This window comes from Rhinichthys klamathensis, unplaced genomic scaffold, assembly GCF_029890125.1.
Source record: "Rhinichthys klamathensis goyatoka isolate OS25496 unplaced genomic scaffold, OSU_Roscu_1.1 h1tg000329l_1, whole genome shotgun sequence".
In the NCBI taxonomy this organism is placed as follows: Eukaryota; Metazoa; Chordata; class Actinopteri; order Cypriniformes; family Leuciscidae; genus Rhinichthys; species Rhinichthys klamathensis.
In genome coordinates, this window is record NW_026606844.1 from 1420244 (window position 1) to 1445376 (window position 25133).

The window sequence follows — 25133 nt, forward strand, 5'->3', positions numbered from 1 at the left end:
GGGGGTGTTATGTGTAGGGACAGATAACCATGAACTGGACATTTTAACTACTACTTCAACATTTCAACGTATTTCTTAAGAATATTAATAACATTTACTATGCTTTTGAAGCGTTCATGATGATAAGGGGCTTTTTCTTTTCTTTTATATATATATTTTTTGAGGTTGGTTGGGGGGCCCCCCTACTATGACCCCTGGTAGGGGGCCCCAAGCAGCCGCCTACCAATGCCTCTATGTTAAGACCGCCACTGAACATTGATTTGTTTTATGTACATTTGCTCTCCTGTCTATTAAAGCTGTCAAGTCGTGACTCGTGAAGCTCTGTCAAGTCCAAGTTATTCGTGGACATGGAGCTCTCGCCATCTCAAAAAACGCCACGCTGATATTTGACATCGCTAACAAAGTGTTGGTCAGTTTTGTAATCGTTAGGTCTTAACACTGTAAAGCAATAACGTGAACTCTTCACTCTGACCTCTTGTAACCAAACCCCTTCCATTCTATTGAAGTGGCGCCCTTTTTGTACCAAATCGTCATCAGAGGCAGACAGGCTGCTCTTATACTCTCAGACAGGTGTTGTTGTTGTGCGAGCTAGGGAACGTTTCAATGCTCGTTTCAATAGAGAAAATATAGGTTTATTTAAAGTTAAACAAATAATGTCTAGGGTCAAAACATAAGGTAATAAGAGTAAATATAAATACAACCTCAAATCAATAAACTGTTGGAAACGTGGCTTGTAAAGTTGTGGAAATCATATGGGAACACAAAAACTCTCTTCAAACAAAGACAAAACAAAAATGAGAGAGAACTAGACAAAATCCAGGAGCTCCTTAAACAGGTTGCCAGTTGCAGCTGGTTTTCATTAGGGCAATCCCACCCACCAAGGAGGAGTTGGTCCTAGAATTCTCACAAAGTTAAAAAAACAGGGGCAGGTCTGTAACAATGACCGAGATACTTATTACCATGGGAACATCTTTTGACAACTTCTAGATAATAATGTTCCTTTAAGTGATTCATAATATGTCATTTTTTTTGGCTCTGTGCACCAGTGCGGGCCAAAAATAACTTCACGACAACGGCTTCAATGCAGTCTCATTAGTGATGAGAGGCAGTTAGTTTTGCATTCAATACTGAAATCAGGACACTGCAAAAATGAATTTAAGGCAACAGGATTTGAAGTTTATCATAAATTTCAATATTATAATTCACACACAATTAAAATCTTTTAGAAAACAAAGGTGTTTAAAAATAAACCTACAAATAACATTGGACAGGTTGGGTTAATTGTGGAATATTAATATTTCAGACATTTGAGACATGCAACTCCCAAGAAAACGACTGTTAAGGACATTCATACAGATCAGAAAGCATCCTTCCATTCATGTTTGTGCAAGATTCACAAAATTGAAAATATATGTAACAATGAAGGGCGAACAATAACATTTTTACACGCCAGACCAGACATACACACTCTCACTACTACTCACACACACATACACACGCACACTCAGACACTATAATTCTTCTTTAGTGCTTTTCTGTAGTCCTTCTGTGTGTTTGCTGTTCTTCAACCACTTGTTAAACATCACAATAGGGTCTATGTTCCAGTGTTTGTGGAAGGAAATGGGGGTCTGGTGGGCCAAGAACTCCCTTGCGTAATCTTCTGGACGGGCCTGAGACAGAATACAAAAATAAACACAGGCGCAGATATGATTAGTGTTACCAAGTGAAACTACTACTGTAACTAACTTCCTGTTATTTGGTGACAAAATATGATGATTGATTGAAACCAAATGGCTTATAAAAGAGTAGTGAAAGCAGTGGTTATCTTAATCGAATATTTTCTGTCACTGACGGAACTTTTTTTTTAGTAGTGAAGGGCGTCTATCATTTTGACAGATTACAGCGAGGAGGATCTATTTGTACATTGTAACTGTAATTCCAACCCTGTCCTAGCCTGGTTAAAACCAGACCATTCTCAGTTATAACAGTTATAACAGTCTGGCAAAACGTCATAGACAAATCATTTCCAGAGGGGCGTCACCAACGGACGTCGGGGATAGACCTAAACACAATCAGAGCGATGAAGAAGATGACGTATGCAGAGCGGGGGGAGAAACATCTCCGAGTGTTGTTCTTTGCTCGGTTTTTTAACAAAAAGGAAACGTTCAAAGCGCTTAAAACAGACGCGATAGCTGATTCGAACGAGTGAAGTTCGACGGCGGCATCCATCTTTGTAATGTAGGCTACAAAATCTGCTTCAAAATCCCAGCGCTGTCGTCATCGTGTAAAGCCCGCCCCAACGTTTCTGATTGGTGCCTCGATTTCGACGGATTGGAAATGGGCTTGAATGAGCTCTTTGCCAGACTAACTTTCAGAGCAAATCTAAATTTGCCGGAAGTTGTCTGGGTTTTCCCAGGCTAACCCTGTCCAGTTGGTGGCGCATATAAATTAGCTAACATCTAGTATTGTCTCATCTTTGATCTGAGTGCATGACGTCTTTATCCAGCCTGCGGCTTTTGCAAAGACTTTATATATAGAAAGATGGTGCACTTGTATTACTATGAATGGGAAAAAGGGCAACGCGTAATATGACAGAATAAGTTCCCACTTTTAAATAAAAGAGGCAATCGCTGATTGGTAAATTGCGTCACTGAAGCTGCTGTTAGAAGTTCCGGTTGCTAAAAAAAACAGTCAGCGATCTGAGCATATACAGTAAAAGAAATGGACACAGCGACCCCATAGATTTCAACGGAGAAAAGTTAAGTCAATTAGAAGCACTCACTTCCTGATGGCCGAGCGCACTGTGCAGGCTCAAACTGAGCTTGACGACGTAGATGTGACGTGAGCAACCTGTCTGACAGTTGTACGTCTTCTAGAAGCTGTGCCAAGAGGAATCTGAATCATTCCCTTCCGAATCTTGCAGAGCCGGAGAGCGTGAGTAGGAGCTGTCCATGAGCTAGCATCACGGGCAACTTTATGACTCTCTATGGGCTTCTCCCTTGACTTTATGCCTCCACGTCCCCCCGATTGCCTGTGAGCTTCTCCTCCTGTCTATACGGTAATTTCTCTACTGTGCGACAGAGAGCCCCGTGGTTATGACGCAATCGTTAGCCTATTTTTACAAAAACGGCTTCTACGGGGCCATAACGTAAGATGCAAAGTAAAGGAGCCTTTTATACATTGTCGTGTTTCCTTAGAAATAAATAATGGACAAATGGATTCTTTGGACGCCTCAGATGTAAAGTTATTCACTGTCAAAGTGAAGCCAAAATGAATGGGAGTCAATGGAATGCTAACAGCAGGTGATGGTCTGCTACAATGGCGGCCCCCAAGGGAAGCTTCAGTTTCCGGCTGATGGATTACCCCCTTGGGTCTGAGAAACGCGTTTAGGACAGGACATGTGCATTGGCTGCTCCAGCCTAAGCCCTAAAACAACTTTTTTTAGTTAATTGTCTGTAAGACTGCAGCTTTATTAGTGCTGTTCATTGATTCGAGTAAATGTTTTTACATTTGGGTATAAAGTGTTTTAATTCTACAATATATGGTGTAAAAACTGTGCTGCCCTCTACTGCAGTTGAATTTTCCTTTTGGAAGTTGTTTCCCCGCGGGACGTATGCTAGCTCTGCCAACGACTCACTACCCACGCCCCTGGCACGAGCTCACCACGCCCTTCGCTAGCATTGTCGGCATCGGGAGTTAAGACCACAGTTTGAAGGCCCTTGCACACTGAGTCCGAAATTTTCATATGCGTTTTTTTCGTATTTGTGATTCGGTGGCTCTGAATTGTCAAAACACCATTCAAACTGCTTGCTACGGATGCGGAAAACGTTACGATACGAATCGGGTTCGATTTTTTTTATGACAGACAAAAGTTTCGGAGGCAGTGTGCAAGCATGATTGACATAACGTGAGGTCGTATTTATTTTTTAATGTGAGAAAATTTTGGACTCGAATTTCAGACTCAGTGTGCAAGGGCCTTGAGCCAGTGGCTTGAATTGATAAGGCTCTGGTCCTGTGTCCAGAGACAATTAACCCTCCTCCACTTCAGGTCTACTTCAAAAGACCGCTCTGTTGCAAAGTTACTGGCGTCACTCCAGTCACTCTCCATCTTTGAGAGTCTGACAGCTGTCAATCACTACGTCAGCACGCATTAGAATTTGAAGGTAGCAAAAGTCCATGTGGACCAGGAGGAAGGTTTGAGTTCAGGCACATAGTCGACTAACTTTAGTTCAGTTAATTATTTACGTGTTTTGTTCATATTTTAATTGTAATTGTATTTTATAATATTGCCTTGTTCATATTTGCCTGTTCAGTCACAAAGGTCAGTGGCCTCCGCTGTTACTGCGGAGAAAACAAACATGCATCTGCTTCGTGTAGTGTTGAACATGAAAAGTGATGCACAGTCTCTGTTCATCTGTTCTCTTCATAGATAAATAAATGGGTAATAATAGATTATGACAGAATTTGTAAGACTCTGTCCATCAAAATGAAAGTCTAAAGCAATCACTGAGTTATCAGTAAAACTTTGGTTACATAGCACTGCTAGTTGAAACCCTTTGGTGACAACCATTCTGCTAGCATAATTTACTTAGAAAGAGAAACATTTAATATACAGAGCATATCAGAACTGCTTCCTGCAGGACAATGAGAAAGATGAGCTTAGAAATAACTCAGAACGAATGTGCCTGGCCCTGGACAAATTTCTTTCCATCTGCAAAGCTCAGCGCTTTAAATTATCTAGGAAATATACAGAGACCTGTATTATCCATCCTAAATTGGAAAATTTAGTTTTGTTCAAAAATTGCACAAAATTATTGTACACACACAGGTGAGGTTTAAAACCTAATCTTAGACATCTACTGCACTGAAAAATGAAGACCGACAGGAAAACAATTTGAGGCACTTGCTGTACAGCCTACACTTTTTGTACCTTTTGATAACTGGACAAAAACATGGCAGCATTACAGCCTGAAGGAGTCTGTGTATGTGCCATGACCTAGTTATACTTTTGATGACAAAAAAGTTACAAAATATCCAGAGAAGATCTAAAAAAAAAACAAATAAATAAATAAAAGTACTAATATTTATTTTAGCTATTATAATTTTGATAGCTAGGCAACACTGTTTGAGTAGGAAAAACATACTTCTGGAGACAAAAATGCTGATAAAATAATAAAATTATATAATAGCCTATAATAAGATTAGGTAAAAATGTGTGTGTGCATGTACCTGGTGGAACAGGGGACTGTGTGTGACAGGAACTCGGAGAGCATTGAGACACATGCCCAAAACCATGTCATCAGGAGCATCGTTACTGTAGCACTTACAGCCGCTGGCCAACAGCTGGACCACAGCCTCTCGACTGAACACCATCCTGTTCAATACACAACACAACAGCACTGTATACAGTACGGGACTTCTTCAGTGCAGGACATTTTAAAAAACATTTGTTGATCTATTGATTTGCCATTGTAAGGTTTGTTGGTCACACTTTACAATAAGGTTTCATTAGTTAACATTAGTTAACTACTTTAGTTAACAAACTACGAATGAATGAACAATACTTCTACAGTATTTATTAATCTTAATTTCAACATTTACTAATCCATTATTAAAATCAAAAATTGTATATGTTAACATTAGTTAATGCACTGTAAACTAACATTAACAAACAATAAATGGCAGTATTTTAATTAACTAACATTAACAAAGATGAATAAATACGGTAACAAATGTATTGCTCATTGTTAGTTCAAGTTAGTTAACACATTAAAGGGTTAGTTTACCCAAAAATGAAAATGCTGTCAGTAATTACTCACCCTCATGTTGTTCCAACCCCATAAGACTTTCGTTCATCTTCAGAACACAAATTAAGATATTTTTGATGAAATCTGAGAGCTGGCTCAATCCTTCATAGGCTGCAAGGATATTTCATCTGCCAGCCCAGAAAAGTTAGTAAAGACATCGTTAAAATAGTCCGAGTGACTACAGTGGCTCAACCTTAAGTTTATCAAGCGACGAGAATACTTTTTGCGCGAAAAAACAACAAAAATAACGACTTTATTCAACGATTCATTTTCAACGTTCACGAGAGTTCCACGACGCATGCATGAGAACTGAGAAGATGACGCTCACGATCATTTGATGGGAAAGTGTGAAAGGTAAGCCATTCATTTTGCGGCATTGGTGAGGCACTTTTACGTTTTCTCGTTGGTTTCTCACGATTCGGACATCCAGGAAATGCACACTTTAGAACCATTTTGAGACCCATCTACATTGAGACCCATCTGCAGTTCTCATGCATGCGTCGTGGCGCTCTTGTGAACGTTGAAAATGAATCGTTGAATAAAGTCGTTATTTTCGTTTTTTTTTGCGCACAAAAAGTATTCTCGTCGCTTGATAAACTTAAAGTTGAGCCACTGTAGTCACTTGGACTATTTTAACGATGTCTTTACTAACTTTTCTGGGCCGGCAGATGAAATATCCTTGCAGCCTATGAAGGATTGAGCCAGCTCTCAGATTTCATCAAAAATATCTTAATTTTTGTTCCAAAGATGAACGAAAGTCTTACGGGGTTGGAACAACATGAGGGTGAGTAATTACTGACAGCATTTTCATTTTTGGGTGAACTAACCCTTTAACTAATGTTAACAAATGAGAGCTTATTGTAAAGTGTTACCGGTTTGTGAATATCAGGTGGTTGCATGTGCACTAACCCCAGAGTCACTTATGGTAAAAGCTCATTTCTGACGGAACTGCTTCCAAAATATGCTAGAAAATTGCACCTCATGTGGGCATTTATCTGTGGGGGCCAAATTAGAGAGCTCAGTTTCCAATTGTAGCGCACTTTGTCGTCATGACTATGAATTGTAAGATTAGACTGTCGTCATGGCAGTGATAACTGTTTGCATTTATACCAAATTATGTATTCATGTCAAAAATATACTTCATTTTTGTTGTTTTGTGTTTTTTAGGCAATTTAATTAAGTGTTTTTGCCCCTGGTAGAAAATCACTGTTCTTAGTAATTTTTGTGTATTTTTTATTGTCTGTGGTCTTAGGTCTTATCCAAATATTGGATATTAAACTTGTGTGCAATTCCATTAAGCCAATAATTATGTAATGCTATTGCCAAAATATAATAAATGGCCGATATTCAAATCCTATTTTGTCTACACAAGCACGCACGCACACAGAAATCAGTTGTTTTAAATGCTACAAGTTAATTTATTCATCACAATATTACAAAAAATATATAGATTTATATTTGATTTACAGATTTTATTTAACATTATCAGTGTCTTTGAAAATGAACTTTAAGTGAGTGTTCAACAAGTGTACGAGGGTACGACAAAGGTAATCTAACGGTACGTTTACACTACAACGAGAAAAGTTTTTCCTTTGCGTTTTTCGCATACAGACAACGTTGTCAAAACAATCCCAGTTAACACGGATCTGCGAAAAAGACTAAAAAAGCTGTATTTATTCATGTCAGGCCAGTAGTTGGCGATGTCACTACGTGCCTATAGACTAAACACATAATATACATATATACAGTACATGAGCATGACATGCACCGTTTTCACAAAATTGCATTTTTGTAATTTACATGGAGATGGAAACCCATTTTCAAAAGTTTGCATTTTCTCCAAAACGCATTGTCATGTAAATGAACGGCCAAAAAGCATAAACAGTTTTCTGCTTTTAGTTGAAAACGGTGCCGTGTAAAGGGCCCTAAATTTGGTATTTGATATTAATCAATTAAAATATCTCAAATTCATGGCTGATTAATTTCATAATAACTAATTTATTCACATTTATTCTTTTGAAGGAGTCCAATAAAACTCACATTGTCACTCAATGGCTTCACATCTGGTTAGGACACCATGTTAAGTAAATATTGTTAAAACGGTTGTTTTCCTCGTAAAGCAGACACTCACCCCCCACCACCAGTGATGTAACTGTATCCTCCCTGACCCAGTCCGTACCCATAGCGCTCTCCCAGACACACTGGCTCTCTGGAGTCATAGCAGCTCAGCAAGGCCTGCAGTCTGGGCAAGCTGTGAGAACCAAACACATTATGCCACCCACTAAACATGTAAATTGATTCCATGTAAAAACATGCAATTTCCCAAACAACAGGCATATGTCGCCTGGATGTACACAAACAGACAGCCTTACCTTATAAGAGTATCATCATCTACAATCAACAGCCAATCGGTCTTGGGCACGTGACTGCTCAAAAATCTTCTTAAGATGGCGAATGTTTTCCCACAGTGACCTGCAAACAGATAAATATGGAATGGGAAAATGAATAAATAGATAAATATGGAATATGAAATGTTTTCGCCAAAAAATTAAAATAAAAAGGTAATTGTGGCACTTTACCTCACAATTTTGACTTTTTTTCTTGCAATTGCAAGTTTATATCTCACAATTCAGACTTTTTTCCTCTCAGAATTGCGAGTTTTTATATTGATAGAATATTGACAGAATTGATAGTTTTATCATGCAATTCTGACTTTATTTCTCGCAATTCCGAGTCTATAACTAGATTCTTTTTCTCCCCTCAGAATTGTGTGATATTATCTTGGAATTGTACGAAAAAAAGTCAGATATAATATAATCTTGCAATTAAAAAGGTAATTCTGACATTTTATCTCACAATTCTGACTTTTTTCTCTCTCGCTATTGTGATTTTATAAATCACAATTCTGACATTATTTCTTCCCATTCCTAGTCTATAACTTGCAATTCTGACTTTTCTCAGAATTAGGAGATATATAAAAAAAGTCAGAATTGTGAGATAAAATACTCAGAATTAGCTTTTTTATTCTGTGACAGAAATAAAAGTATTAAAAGTAAAAGTAAATAAAAGCGCATAATTTGCTTTGGGAACGTACAAGAAATGTCAGCGAGCACCTTCCTAATTCCTAAACACCATTTCTTCTAAACAATGTTTTTCATCAGATACTGTGCATCGTGTAAGAGCTTTACAACTCAGCTTTTCACCTCAACGCTGTCATTCAGCTGTCAGGAAAAACTGCAAATTAATGCACTCTGTCCATCCACAGGCTGAATGAGAAATGCAATGAGAACAGAACTCTATATCTCCGTTATGTACCCTTTGGATAAGTACTGCGGACATGATGTGATATCAGCTAGAAATGTTTTCCTAAGCCAAGAATCAGATATTGATATTGAATAAAGAAGGTGCACCGTAAGAGGAAAGACCCCGAAGAAACTGCACTGGTGACAATAATGCGAGAAAATCACAAATGTGGCAGTGACAAGGAAGGCTAAGGGAAGAGAACAGAACAGGATGTGCTGCTGTCAGACTGCACAGGGAGAATAGGACCCCCTTCACAACAAATATCAGAGGCCCCTGTAATGTATGTGCCGGCCACCGGATAGCTTGCAGCCACCAGTTAAATCCACCCTCAAGACATGGGAACAAGAGTGACTGTGTGAATATGTTGAAAAATGGCACAAATTCTAGGAAAAAGAATTAGACAGGGACGTGTCAACCAGAGTTGTGCAAAATTCAGAAGTTGCTCCCTTTCAATTCATAATTGTGAATTTGAATTAAATCCGACATACCCTTAGATTTGGAAGTTGAGCTGGATTTGAACTGGAATGACAGGAAGAGGACTGAACACCTTGATTGGCCTGGCTGTGTAAATTGGAGCATTGTCCTGCACGAAAAACCAATCCTTCGAGTTGGGGAAGGTTCTTTCAGAACAATCTAGTACGTGGCTTGAGTCACGCGTCCTTCTCAAAGACGTACACTCACCTAAAGGATTATTAGGAACACCTGTTCAATTTCTCATTAATGCAATTATCTAATCAACTGGCAGTTGCTTCAATGCATTTAGGGGTGTGGTCCTGGTCAAGACAATCTCCTGAACTCCAAACTGAATGTCAGAATGGGAAAGAAAGGTGATTTAAGCAATTTTGAGCGTGGCATGGTTGTTGGTGCCAGACGGGCCGGTCTGAGTATTTAACAATCTGGTCAGTTACTGGGATTTTCACGCACAACCATTTCTAGGGTTTACAAAGAATGGTGTGAAAAGGGAAAAACATCCAGTATGCGGCAGTCCTGTGGGCGAAAATGCCTTGTTGATGCTAGAGGTCAGAGGAGAATGGGCCGACTGATTCAAACTGATAGAAGAGCAACTTTGACTGAAATAACCACTCGTTACAACCGAGGTATGCAGCAAAGCATTTGTGAAGCCACAACACACACAACCTTGAGGCGGATGGGCTACAACAGCAGAAGACCCCACCGGGTACCACTCATCTCCACTACAAATAGGAAAAAGAGGCTACAATTTGCAAGAGCTCACCAAAATTGGACAGTTGAAGAGTGGAAAAATGTTGCCTGGTCTGATGAGTCTAGATTTCTGTTGAGACATTCAGATGGTAGAGTCAGAATTTGGCATAAACAGAATGAGAACATGGATCCATCATGCCTTGTTACCACTGTGCAGGCTGGTGGTGGTGGTGTAATGGTGTGGGGGATGTTTTCTTGGCACACTTTAGGCCCCTTAGTGCCAATTGGGCATCATTTAAATGCCACGGCCTACCTGAGCATTGTTTTTGACCATGTCCATCCCTTTATGGCCACCATGTACCCATCCTCTGATGGCTACTTCCAGCAGGATAATGCACCATGTCACAAAGCTCGAATCATTTCAAATTGGTTTCTTGAACATGACAATGAGTTCACTGTACTAAAATGGCCCCCACAGTCACCAGATCTCAATCCAATAGAGCATCTTTGGGATGTGGTGGAACGGGAGCTTTGTGCCCTGGATGTGCACCTTGTTGAATCAATGCCACGTAGAATTAAGGCAGTTCTGAAGGCGAAAGGGGGTCAAACACAGTATTAGTATGGTGTTCCTAATAATCATTTAGGTGAGTGTATATGCCAAATTTTAGCCTTACTGAAGAACCACCAGATCAACACCAATCCTCCACCAAATTACACAGTGGGTGCGAGAGACTGTGGGTTGTAGACCTCTCCAGGTATCTGTTTAACCATTAGAGGACCAGGTTGTTGGGTAAAGATGAAAACTGGACTCATCAGAAAAGATCAGAATCAGGAAGATCTGTCTTTGTGAAGGACGCGTGACTCAAGCCGTGTACAAGATTATCCTGGAAGAAAACATGCTTCCCCATCTCGAAGGATTGGTCAGCCAGGCCAATCAAGGTGTGGATGGAGGACCACCAGATCAAGACCCTGTCATGGCCATCACATTCTCCAGACCTGAACCCCACTGAAAACCTCTGGAATGTAAGCAAGAGGGTCACCAGCCATTAAATAAAGCCAAGCTGCTTGAACTTTTTTGCCAGGAGTGGCATTAAGTCCCAACAGCAATGTGACTGACTGAGCATTTCCACCAAATATTGATTTCTGAACTCTTCCTAAAACATTAGTATTGTGTTTAAAAATTAATATAAACTTGTTTTTTTTTTTGCATTATTTGAGGTCTGAAAACATGACATTTTTTTCTCCGTTATTTTGACCAGTTGTAATTTTCTGCAAATAACTGCTCTAATTGACAATATTTTTATTTGAAATTTGGAAGAAACGTTGTCAGTAGTTTGTAGAATAAATAAAAAATCTTAATTTTACTCAAACAGATACATATAAATAATAAATCAAGAGAAACTGCTAATTTTGCAGTGGTCTCTTAATTTTTTCTAGAGTTATAATATATAGATCGATAGATAATACTGTAGTGACAGTAACTAATGACTTTTTCATCCCTCTTAACTTTAAAGGGGTCATAAAATGGTACATGCACTTTTTCAAGTTGATTGTACTGAAATGTGTGTTGGCAGTGCCTGTACACAACCATCATATAATGATAAAAATCCATCCAGTGTTTTTGTTTTAATCTCCTTATATGTTTTCCCCTGCCTCAAATCGAGCCGTTCGACCGTGTGACGTCACACGGTCGGACGCCCCTCCCGCGATTGTTGATTGACAGGCGCGTTTCAACACAGACCCGCCCTCGCTCGTGAGCCAGCTGTCAATCATAGTCTGCGCGGACCGGCGCGGTCATTGTTGATATGCTGGAGCACTGTCTATGAGCAGAATGGCGTCTAAGCGATTGTGGTGTTCTGTTCTTGGGTGCAATAAGGAACCCAGCAGTCATTTTGATGTTCCTAAATCCGAACCGCTGAAGACGCAGTGGGTGAGTTTTGTTTTCGAAGGGAATATTCCCCACGAGCAACGTCAATGCTTTCATGTTTGCGCGAATCATTTCTCACCAGACTGCTTTATAAACGAGGGTCAGTATAAAGCTGGTTTTGCTAAGCAGCTGCTCCTGAATAAAGGATCTGTACCAGATATTCGTGTTCCTGCTGAATCTCCAGAAGAACTGAAGTGAGTGCAACGTTTTATTAACCTTTATATTAATATTTATATCTTTGCAAATCGCTTCACGATGAATGATTCTAAGGTTTACACTCAGGGTACATTACTGCATGTTTTCTATGTACGACGTTCTCCATATAATTCATAATCCCACGTTTATAATGAACAATGCGTTATGGTTATTGTGTTACAAACATGTACGCACAGAACAGAGGGGCGGAGTGAGCAAAGCTCATGATCATTTAAAGGCATATGCACTGAAACGGCGTGCTGAAAACAGAGCTGTTTTTGACCAGGTAAAATAAGTGTTTTCTTACAATACTAATGAGAATTTTTAATTAAAGTATATTACAAACTTTTAATTTAGACCCTGAAGAATCATATTAGCTTGTACAAAAATGGCATTATATGACCCCTTTAAACACAGTGATATACAGCCTCACCTTCGTCACTATCTGCCAATGATAAACGCAAGAATCTGCATTTGATTTGGCTTTGACATCTATTGAGATTAAGAGAGCGAATGAATTTAATCAATTGAAGAGGGGTTTTAGTCACAGACATTAGGCCCATGTCAAATGAATATCATTATGAATAAACAAGTAGGGTGAACAGAGGAACAGAATGTGCCAGGATATTGGCCATAGCCTTAAAATTATTAATTTTAATAATTATTTTCATTAACATGCTTAACATTTTTTTACAAGTTCTTAGTAATTAAAGTGTTTAGAAACAAAGTATTTGCATTTCTTTTGAGTTTTTGTAAATAATGATCTCATTTTTTGTTCTATAATTTTAAAAATACCATTCACTTAAGGATATTTTATTAGTGATTCATATTTCAGCCACAGGAATAATTTTAAATTTAATACAGTGATTGCTTTTATTGGTCACACCACATGATGAGTGGTCGCTCCAAATGACAAAGAAGACCTTATATACCGGTAGTTAAAAATCTATTTAAAGAGATCAATGAACGATACATTTTGTACAAAAACAGAATTTTCCTGAACAAAAATTTTATAATAAAAAAAAAAAAAAAAAAAAAATCACATCGTAAACATAAGTGCACCATTTCATTTAACTTGACTTAGAATTTCTTTCTAACAAATAATAATGTTATAGATATAGATACAAGTATTGTATACAGGTAACATTTGGGGTCAATAGTTTTTTAAAATAATTAATACTTTTATTAATCAAGGACACAATAAATTGATAAAAAAGTGACAGTAAAGATATTTAGGCTATAATGCTACAAAAGATTCTATTTTAAATAAATGCTGTTCTTTTTAACTTTCTATTCATCAAATAATCCTGACATATAAAATGTACCACAGTTTCCACAATTTCCAGTAGTAACAAAAATAGTATAACTAAAATCCTCAATCCGAAAATTGAGCGTTAGATCAAGAGCATAGATCAGCATTGATAATAATCAAGTTTCTTGAGCAGCAAATCATTATATTAGAATGATTTCTGAAGGATCATGTGACACTAAAGACTGGAGTAATGGTCCTGAAAATTCAGCTTTGATCACAGAAATAAATTATTTTACTATATATTCACATAGAAAACAGCTGATTTACACTGGAATAATATTTCACTTTTCTACTAGCAGGTTATTCCTCTCTTGCTGCAGGGTCAGAATTTTTACTTCTCTTGGCAGTGGCATTTGGTAAAATAGATTAAAATAGTTTTAAATAAATAAATAGGCAATAATAAATACATTACTAATAAATGCATAATTACTAAACTAAAATTAAATGCTCTTTTTTTTTGTTGCATTTTTCTCATATTGTACAAAGAGTAAACATAAACCGTCTGAAATATATTTTAAAAAAAAATCCAAAAATTGCATAAAAATCTATTCCAAATGATACTAAATTAAAGTACTTTTTATAAACCATCAATTGAATATAAAAGCACAAAACCTGCCAATCTAGGATATATATCTATCATGGAAAACACTCTGCAGTGGTCACACCACATGATATTTGGTCACACCACATGATATTTGGTCGCACCACATGATATTTTCAAATTCAGTCAAAATTTACAGGCACAGAATTGGCCACCAAAACAAAACAAGCTAGCTTCCCACAAAAGGTCACTATAAAATTTATAATAAAAATATATATTTGTAGAAATAACTTTAATATAATTTTTTTAAGGTCATACCACATGACATCCAACTTTGGTAACTAATTACCAACCATTACAAAGGTTTTTTTTTTTGGTTTTTTTTATTTGAGAGAATTACAAGCCTGCTTGTGGCTTCCATGGGTCCTTGGTAAATTGATATATGATGTAAGTTCCTGTGTTTGAATATTTTTCAACATAAAAGTCCCAAAATGGTAGTTCCTTGATGGTTAATCTACATGATATTTGATATAATGGACATCATCGGACAAGTTTGTTTGTATATTATGATGGAAATATAACTATAAATGCTTTGAATTTTTTTGAACGCCGGCGCGTTTTGCTGTTTTTTTTTCACATAGCAGCAACATAGACTTAAAATACTCCGTCATTTATGGTCATATAAATAAAATCAATACATGATTATAAACTATAGGGTCTTATTTTTTTTGTGTACACTCACATTAACATCAAAACCTTGTTTTTGTTTTTTTAAATAAATAAAATAAACAGGGTGCGCTTTCAGCTCACTCTGTCTCCGCAAAAATCTTTCTGAAACATGTCTGGAAAATGAACAAACTCCGCTAATACTTATCACACAAACATGAAACATACGTCTAAAGAACGCTTTAAATTTCTACTTTTAAATAAAACAATTCACATTTAAAACAAATATTCTCCTGCAATGTAATCTGTATGAAACTAAAGAGAAGTACAGTTTCTCCTGTCTCAGCTCATTATCGTTAATTTGTTCACACCCACTCGCAGAGCTCGCTATTCATAAGATAATGTGTTGAGGCCATTTGCAAAATAGATAAACGCCCCCAGGCAAATGCTGTAAACTCTGTAAACACACTATATTTTTTAGTCAGATTAAGATTCGTCTTGCGCGGCTGTGAGGAATAATCCTGGAACATTTACCACAGAACAAGTGCTGGTTTATTTTCACTTCGAGGAGGAGCAACAGATTCAGCTGAGAAGTGTAAGTGTTATATACTTGTGCTTTGTTCTAATCGCGATATAGAATAACGTTAGTGTCTGTAAACGGAAAAATAGCATACTGTTTAAATGTGAATCATGTTTCTGTGTGTGTGTGTGTGTGTGTGTGTGTGTGTGTGTGTGTGTGTGTGTGTGTGTGTGTGTGTGTGTGTGTGTGTGTGTGTGTGTGTGTGTGTGTGTGTGTGTGTGTGTGTGTTTGAATGAATGAATGAACGCACAGATACGCACTGTTACAGACGAAATAAAAGACAACATTTCGTTGACTAGTTTTGGATAAAGTTTTTCAAATCAAATAAGCATCAAATAAGCTTCAAAATAAAGACATCAAATAAGCTTTTGTTAGGAGTTTCTGCTCATATGTTAAATATATAGTATGTTTTGTCAATAAACTAATCAACTAAGATGTTTGTTCCAATGCAAGCTATATCAAAATAATGAATCCTCAACTTTGAAATATGTATGATCAAACTAAGACATTTATGGAAAAAGACAATTTTCTTTTCAAGATGTTTCCAACTCTAACTTTGAACTGAAATAAAACCATGTCTATATGGGGAAGGGTGTGTGATAGAAGTGTCCAGACGTATGCACCCTGTATTTTAAAGAAGAACATTTAATTATTTGCGATACATTATTCATTCACAAAGAATTCAGGGACATTATTCATGTCCCTAAAGGTTGGAGTTTTCCTCATTTTTTTAATTAAGGCATTAAGATTTTTTATTCCTCTTTTTAGTCAACTTTAGCATGGGTGTGTTTACTTATTCTAAGCAGTGTGTGTGTGTGTGTATATATAATTATAAAGCAATTTTAACCAGAAAAATCTACAATGCATGCCCAAAGTCTTGCAGCCATATAGTTTCTCTTGATATCAGCATGTTCACAGGTGTTGTTTTTTTTTTTTACAGGGACAAGATGCCACTGATGAGTCCTGCTGACTTCAACATTCACAGGAGACTGTACATGAACATGGTAAAATGAAAAATCAAACACCTTGGAAATGACAGGTATGAACTATGTTTCAGGAATGGGACAATGCTGTGTGACTGTGCAAGCCTCTGTCTTTAGATCAGTGTGTTTACTAATGTGCTTTTTTGTCCTTTTTGTGTATCTTTGGATTATGTTGTGTTGTAAATAAATCCAAACAATCTAAAAGCCATTCCTTTTTAAATCTCCTCATTCTTTGTGCAAGGCTCCTCATAATGATATGGCCTGATAGCACCTAATAGGGCCATTATGGGAGGGTCTTTGTCTTTCTCAGGTGTGAAATGCCATACATATTAATGAGAGATCACGCCTCCTCGCATAAAGCTTTCTCAAACAAAACACGTCATACACATTCTAAAAGACTTTATTGACTTATCTGAGTGAATAGTCAGGATGATTCTCACAAAGTTTTGGAGCAAATATTCTAGACTATGTGATACAATTTTCAAAAGTCTTGTGAAGAAATAATCAATATGTGTTTTGTGGCCTTATTTCAGAAACTTTTATTTTTAAGTTTTTCAATAACCATGCATAAATAATATTCTCTCAAAAATACAAATATGTACATACATGTTGCTCACATATTATGGTAGCCCCGTTTGTGCTATATGGAGTGAATTTACACCTTTGCCATTAACATGTTTATAAATAACTGAAAAAAGCACAAATGTCAGTGCATGTCAAAACATCCCAAGGGCCCCAAAAACCCCTTGGTCCCCAGAGGGTTAATGGCCTTCTGCATGCATTACATGCTATTAAAATATTAATAATAATAAAAATACATAAAAATATTGTATTTAAAACTGTGACTCAATGAGTAGCATTGCAAGGTTAAAACCCTGTTGCAGTAGCTATTCTAGTTGTTGTTGTTATTATTATAACTTTTTTTAAATAAAAAAAATAATATCACTATTTAAAGGGGTCATATAATGCCATTTTTGTACAAGCTAATATGATTCTTTAGGGTCTAAATTAAAAGTTTGTAATATACTTTAATTAAAAATTCTCATTAGTATTGTAAGAAAACACTTATTTTACCTGGTCAAAAACAGCTCTGTTTTCAGCACGCCGTTTCAGTGCATATGACTTTAAATGATAATGAGCTTTGCTCACCCCGCCTCTCTGTTCTGCGCATACACCGTTTGTAACACAATAACCACGCCTTGTTCAGTATAAACGTGGGATTATGAATTATATTGAGAACGTTGTACATAGAAAACATGCCGTAATGTACCCTGAGTGTAAACCGACGCATTCATCGTGAAGCGTGCAGCTGGCGATTTGCAAAGATTAATATAAAGATTAATATAAAGATTAATAAAACGTTACACTCACTTTAGTTCTTCTGAAGGTTCAGCAGGAAGACGAATAGGTTCCGATCCTTTATTCAGGTGCAGCTTCTCAGCAAAACCAGCTTTACACTGATCCTCGTTTATAAAGCAGTCCACTGAGAAATGATTCGGCAAACATGACAGCATTGACGTTGCTCGTGGGGAATATTCCCTTCGAAAACAAACTCAGCCACTGCGTCTTCAGCGGTTCGGATTTGGGAACATTAAAATGACTGCTGTGTTCGTTATTGCACCCAAGAACAGAACACCACAATCGCTTAGACGCCATTCTGCTCATAGACAGTGCTCCAGCATATCAACAATGACCGTGCCGATCCGCGCAGACTATGATTGACAGGACGAGCGAGGGCGGGTCTGTGTTGAATCACTGCTGTCAATCAACAATCGCGGGAGGGGCGTCCGTTTTATTGACGTCACAAAAACGAACGGCTCAATTTGAGGCAGGGGAAAACATATAAGGAGATTAAAACAAAAACACTGGATGGACTTTTATCATTATATGATGGTTGTGTACAGGCACTCCCAACACACATTTCAGTACAATCAACTTGTAAAAGTGCATGTACCATTATATGACCCCTTTAACATACTGCTCAAACATTTGGGGTCAGTACGATTTGAAAGAAATTGATGCTTTAAAAGGATGCATTAAATTGATCACATTTAATGTTCTAAAATATTTCTATTTTAAATAAATGCTGTTCCTTTGAACATTATTTACTTTAAAAAATCATGACATGTCTCACGGTATCAACAAAAATATTAAGCAGCATAACTGTTTTCAACATAGAAATATGTCTCGAGCAGCAAATCAGCATATTATAATGATTTCTGAAGGATAATGTGACACTGAAGACTGGAGTAATGATGCTGAAAATGTAGCTTTACCATCACAGGAATACATTACTTTTAAAATATATTAAAATAGAAAACAGGTATTTTAAATTTTAATAATACTTCAAAATATTACTTTTTAATGTATTTTTGGTCAAATAAATGCAGCCTTGGTGAGCATAAGAGACTTCTGTCAAAAACATTTCCAACACCAAACCTTTTAATGGTGAATTTATACCCAATTTTGCACCAAAATTTGGAAAGTGCCAGTGACAGCTTGACTATGGGTGCAGTACCTATGATTGAAACACCGAAATAAATATAATTATTTCCAATAATAGACCTAGACACTGATCTCACGTCACGAATATACCAAGTATGAGAACAGATTTGAGCACTCACCCCTTTCTGTGTTTGGCACTCCCAGATTGATGGTCGGTATAGAGGGATCTGCGTAATCGCTGTAATACTCCAGCAGTGAGGCTTGTTCACCCCATGTTTTCTTCACCACAGGAACTGTTGTGTGGGAATAGAGAATCAATCAGTACTTCAACACATAAGAGATAACTCCCACAATCCTCAGACCACTGCTTTATCTCCTAGGGCTGACAGTGATCAATGTAATATTAAAGATTTTGGATATACATTTTTAATACTGGGGTATAAATTTTACCCTAATGAAACCATTGGTTCAGTGGGTGGTGGTGGCATTACCCCCCCAGACCAGATGTCAATGCTTTTGTCTAAACTATGAATACATTTTGTAAAAAATAATAGAATTCATATTTTCTCATTTTATTTGTCTTATCTTATCATTTTAGTGTATAGAATGAGTAAGGCTGTTTTTTTTAGGATGACAAAAAGTAAAATGTTGAGACACATTTGTAACAAGCTATTCCAACTGTAATACTAATGCTTCATTTACAACAGGACTTAGCAGTTTTATCTAAAAATAATTGAAGGGGAAATATCATGTTCTTCCAAATGCCATCTTTAAAACTCTTCGAAGTGACTTGCAAGAGGTAATTATGATAATCAGAGCAATTAGATACAACTGATGTGTCAGATGGTTCTCTGAATTCAAACTGCAACACTTTATCTGTCTCGTTAAATTTGAATTAATGCCTGGTACTTAGCAACTGCCCAGAGTTGCCATGAAGGGCTCTAATAGTGGAGAGAAGACTGGAGTAATGCCCACCGGGGCACTCGGCCAAAAATCTCTCAGTACCAAGTTGCTTCGGAGGTCAAACATTGACGCTTGCTGAACTGTTAAAGCGAAAGAAAACGTCGGACTGTATCATCAGCGATAATAGTGGTGTGAAGCGAGGATGGGCAGGGTTCATGGTGCCATCCGCAAATTTTGGGTGGGATCCTTGAGAGGGAGGCGGCGACGTATGTGTTAAGAGCGCGGATTATAAAGGACGTACCACTCACCTCTGTCAGAATGGAACTTCTTACAAGTTTTCACTGCTACGAAGATGTTTTCACAATTAACAGGCTGGCCCTGGGGACACAGATTGCATAATACTCAACAACACGTTGAAAGTGCTCAGCAGTACATACTGTGCAATGTTGTGAAAAGTAAGAACACCCCATGTAAAGTGTTTTTTTCTTCAACATAATCAGACACAGACACTGAATTGGCAATAATTAGGGATAATAAATAGGGACTCCCGCACACTATCAGTACTTGCAAATAAAACTTTAATTTAGCGGCAACGTTTCGGTCTTACGACCTTCATCAGGCATCATACTGATAGTGTGCAGGAGTCCCTATTTGTAGATTGTCGACCAATCTTGGTCTTCCTTTCCTACGCACCTATCACCTACAGGTGTGTGATGGCGTTTGTTTATTGCTTTTATATACAGAAATATCCATTTCTTAAGTAAGAAAGTTTAGTACACCTCTACATTTACCACTATATCAAGGCCTAAAAAATAGTATTGTGTTCAAATTAGGTTAACAAAAATAAATAAGGCAGCACTTTACATGGACCTCAATAACCTGAATGGGTTTGATCATAAGCATTGAAATACACAGTATCATCATGCTAAGTAGTGTTGATATTGTCAAGACTAAAACTATTAAAAACTACTAAAACGTACTCTGTTAGCTAACGTAACCTCGGTTCTCTCTAGAGTTAATGTTCTGTTTAGCTTTAATTTAGTTTTATTTCAATTTCAGTTTTAGTCATTTTAAAACTTCAATCTAAACGGTTTCTGTTATCAGTACTTTTTCAAAACTTTATTTCAATGAAAACAAATAGTTCTCTTACGAGAGGTTTTCTCGTATTGCGTAAGTTTAGCTTACGCTACGGGTAAAGTCATCTTTTCTCGAGATACTGAAGCCAAAATTATCCTTAATTTTATGGGGTTATTATGTAACATGCAGCCCGGCGACACCGCTCTGCATTCCCCATGGGTGCTTATGTTTATACATGTCGGCCCGCTTGCTGGCCGCCTGTATTCCCACTTTTCAGTGTTCCCCGGTCTCCCTGTGACTCATAGAGTGGATGCTTGGCGCGCACGGCGTTGACAAAGGGTTCCCGTAGCGTAAGCTAAACTTACTCAATACTCGTTCCCTCTCTAGAGAGAACCGAGGTTACGTTAGGTAACCGAGTACGTTCTCTTACGAGAGGTTATCTCGTATTGCGTAAGTTTAGCTTACGCTACGGGAACCCTTTGTCAACGCCGTGTGCGCCAAGCATCCAATCTATGAGTCACAGGGAGACCGGGGAACACTGAAAAGTGGGAATGCAGGCGACAAGCAAGTGGGCCGACATGTATAAACATAAGCACCCATGGGGAATGCAGAGCGGTGTCGCCGGGCTGCATGTTACATAATAACCCATATAAGTGCAGCTCAACCAGGAGAGCTAGACAGTGAAAGTAGCCTGCGCACAAGCATGTGGGCAGAACATACACATATTTAGACTGACAGAAGTCTGGCCTGCAAGGCGGGAACTTCCATGTTATAGAATCTCACAAATGTAGACGGGGAGGCCCAGCCCGCCGCCATACAGATGTCTTGAATGGAAATTCCACTGGACCATGCCCACGACGAGGCCATGCCTCTTGTGGAATGAGCCCTGATGCCCAGAGGGGATTGCAGACCTTTTGACGCATAAGCAGCAGCAATAGCGTCCACTATCCATCTGGATAGGGACTGTTTCGAGGCGGCGAGACCTCTGGCGCGCCCACCAAACAAAACGAAAAGCTGTTCAGAGCGTCTGAAAGGGGCGGAGCGCGTAATGTAAGCTCTCAGTGCCCTAACGGGACAGAGGAGGCTGTTTTGAGGCAAAAACGGTTTTGAGAGAGAGGTATTTTAGATTCACCGAATCTAATGGTTCAAAGGGATACATCTTTAGGGCCTCTAGGACCACGGGAGGAAGCGCTTCAGCGCGTTCTCGACTGCCAGCATCTCCAGACAGTTTATGTGAAGGCGTTTCTCTCGGTCTGACCACAGGCCAAAGACCGGTCTGCCCTCGAAAAGGCCACCCCAACCTGAGTTGGAGGCGTCTGTCGAGATGACCTTTCGGTGACCTTTCGGTGAAATCACTCCCATAGTCACCCCCCACTGGTACCAATCGGCCGGTAACCAGGGCTGCAGAGCTGAAATGCAGCTCTGAGACACTCTGATCCGCCTGTTGCCGCGCGCCCATCCTTGGCGAGGTACGCGGGCGTTCAACCAGCGTTGTAGTGGGCGCATGCGCAGTAAGCCCAGCTGAAGCATTTTCAGGGAGGCGGTGTTGCCCTTCTGGAAAGATGCGGCTAGGTGTCGAACATGGCGAGCGTGCTCTGTCGACAGGCGAGCCCTCATAGCCACAGAGTCCAGTTCTATTCCTAGAAAGGAGATTGACTGGCTGGGCAGTAATGAGCTCTTGGTCCAGTTGACCGTGAGACTCAAGCTTTCCAAATGACTGAGGAGCATAGGTCTGTGAGAAACAAGTTCTATCTCTGACTGTGCTAAAATCAGCCAATCGTCCAAATAGTTCAGAATCCGCACACCCTGACTTCTCAGGGGGCTGAGCGCCGTGTCCATGCACTTCGTGAATGTACGGGGTGCCAGGGACAGGCCGAACGGGAGGACGGTGTACTGATATACCTGGCCGTCGAAGGTGAATCCCAAGAATGGCCTGTGACGGGGTATAATCTGAATCTGAAAATAGGCGTCTTTCAGATCGAGAGATATAAACCAGTCCCTCGGGCAAATGTGCGTGAGAATCTGTCTGGTTGTAATCATTTTGAACGGTCTTCTCATGAGAGCTTTGTTCAAACATCTCAGATCTAAGATAGGTCTCAGACCTCCATCCTTCTTTGGTACGAGAAAATAACGGCTGTAAAAGCCTGAATCGCTCAGAGAAGGCGGTACCAGTTCTATAGCCCCTTTGCACAGCAGTTTGACTATTTCTGCGCGGAGTAGATGTGCTACTTTCGCGTTCAGTGTCGACTCGGTCCGTGCGTGGGAACGCGGGGGACAGCGAGCGAACTGTAAAGCATAGCCCTGTCTTATTGTGCTCAGCACCCACTCTGAAATCCCCGGAATCGCTTCCCATGCTTTTGCATGTGTGGCCAGGGGGAGAATGGCCTCCGGGTCCCGATCGCCGCACACTGTGGGCTTTGGGAACTGTACCGGAGATGTGGGCGCGGCGCGCGCGCCCTCGGTGCTTAAACAAAGCGGCTCGCTGACAGCCACTTTTGGCTGATTCGTATGTAACGACCCGATTACACTGAATGGGGAACGTTTTACGATGGCTTTTTGAAGCGCGAGCGGCGCTTGAGGCGGAGCGATTGACATACATTCACAGCCTGACCAGCATGAGTGCTCGAATACGGCGGCTCGCTGACAGCGATGGCACGCTGTTTCATATATGACGCCCCGGTTACTTTGAACGGGGAGCGTTTTCTGAGAGCTTTGTAGCGAGTGAGCGGCGCCGGAGGCAAGGCGTTCATTAGTAAGTGTGAGCGCGGGCACGTAACCTACATTCACAGCCTGACTTATATGAGTGTTCATATGCGGCGGCTCGCTGACAGTAACAGCTGGCTGGTTTAAGTGAGACGACCCGGTTACTGTGAACGGGGAGCGTTTTATGAACATCCTGTGACGCGCGAGCAGCGCCGGGGATAGTGTGTCTGTTAGTAAGAGTGAGCACTCGTGAGCGGGCACGTGACTTACACTCACAACCTGATTTATACAAGGTTGAACTGGCCATATGACAGAGCGGGCATTAGATGGACGCAAGCGCAAGTTCGCGGGCGCGATTTCTACATCTAACACTCGAGCGGCATTTGCCAGCTTTATGAGAGTGGGCTCTGTGGGCGTGAAGGACACATGAGTTATAGTGCTTGTGTGTAGGGGTGAACACTGGGGCATGGGCACATTCTCTACACTTGAAACACCAGCGGCGTGAGCCGGATAAACAGAAATTACACTCTTTATGAGATTTCTGTGGGTCGCCGTGAAAACGAGCCACTGAGACACTGGTGTGGAGTCTCGCGGAGAATGGTGCATTCCACGACTTCGAGAGCTCAGCGCGGAGCTCCGGCAGGTAGGGTGCAGGCCTTGACGCCGGTGGCTGTTGACGGCATTGGAGAAAACAGCCGTCGAGGCGATTAAGCACGGGCTCCTTGGGCGGTGACCACTCGAGGCCGAGGCGGTCGACGGCCTTGACAAGGAGGCGCATCAGCTCGGCGTCCACGCCCGAACGCGTCCGTCCGGACTCCTGGATCGAAGCGGAGGAGGAGTGGAGAGAACCAGGCCATTCCTCGCTGTCCGAGGCCAGGATAGAGCAGCTGTCGCCCGCGGCGCCCCCATCCACCTCGGCGAGAAGTTGGCCGGCTTCCTCAGGCGCTTTTCCTCTGCTTGCAGTCGCTGATTTCAACGGCGGCGGCTTCTCTCTAGATCCAGCGGTGCGAAGAGCTTCGCTGAAGAGATGAAAATCAGGGAAGCAGCCTCCGAGCCGTGCTTTTATATGCTAAGCCACACCCACTTGAGCGGGCTGTGACGCGTAGTGGGCGCGAAGCGCCACCATTGGGCGTGACGTCACGCCAGGCTCACTGGTAGGCTGCTGCAGTTGCCGCAGAGCAGGCAATGAGCGCGCTAGACAGCCTGCTCTAGGTCTGCAGCTGCTGCAATGCGTTGACAAAGTTTACAAAATTAAGGATAATTTTGGCTTCAGTATCTCGAGAAAAGATGACTTAACCCGTAGCGTAAGCTAAACTTACGCAATACGAGAAAACCTCTCGTAAGAGAACTATTTATTTTCATTGAAATAAAGTTTTGAAAAAGCACTGATAACAGAAACCGTTTAGATTGAAGTTTTAAAATGACTAAAACTGAAATTGAAATAAAACTAAATTAAAGCTAAACAGAACATTAAAAAATGTATAGAAATGACAAAAGCATACAAAAACTTACATATACACACACACACAT

General features: G+C 39.8%; 1 protein-coding gene across 1 annotated transcript in view; it reads right to left on the bottom strand.

Moving 5' to 3' along the window:
* Window positions 1-1154: 1154 nt before the first annotated feature.
* Window positions 1155-25133, bottom strand: part of b3glcta (beta 3-glucosyltransferase a) — a 106409-nt gene continuing 82430 nt past the window's right edge. Inside the window, exons 10-15 of the mRNA XM_056271964.1 lie at window positions 20132-20201; window positions 19100-19213; window positions 8180-8279; window positions 7939-8058; window positions 5230-5374; window positions 1155-1670 (exon numbers count right to left, since the gene is read on the bottom strand). Coding sequence (XP_056127939.1) covers window positions 1512-1670; window positions 5230-5374; window positions 7939-8058; window positions 8180-8279; window positions 19100-19213; window positions 20132-20201 — 708 coding nt within the window. The 3' untranslated portion in view covers window positions 1155-1511. The remainder of the gene's footprint in view (window positions 1671-5229; window positions 5375-7938; window positions 8059-8179; window positions 8280-19099; window positions 19214-20131; window positions 20202-25133) is intronic.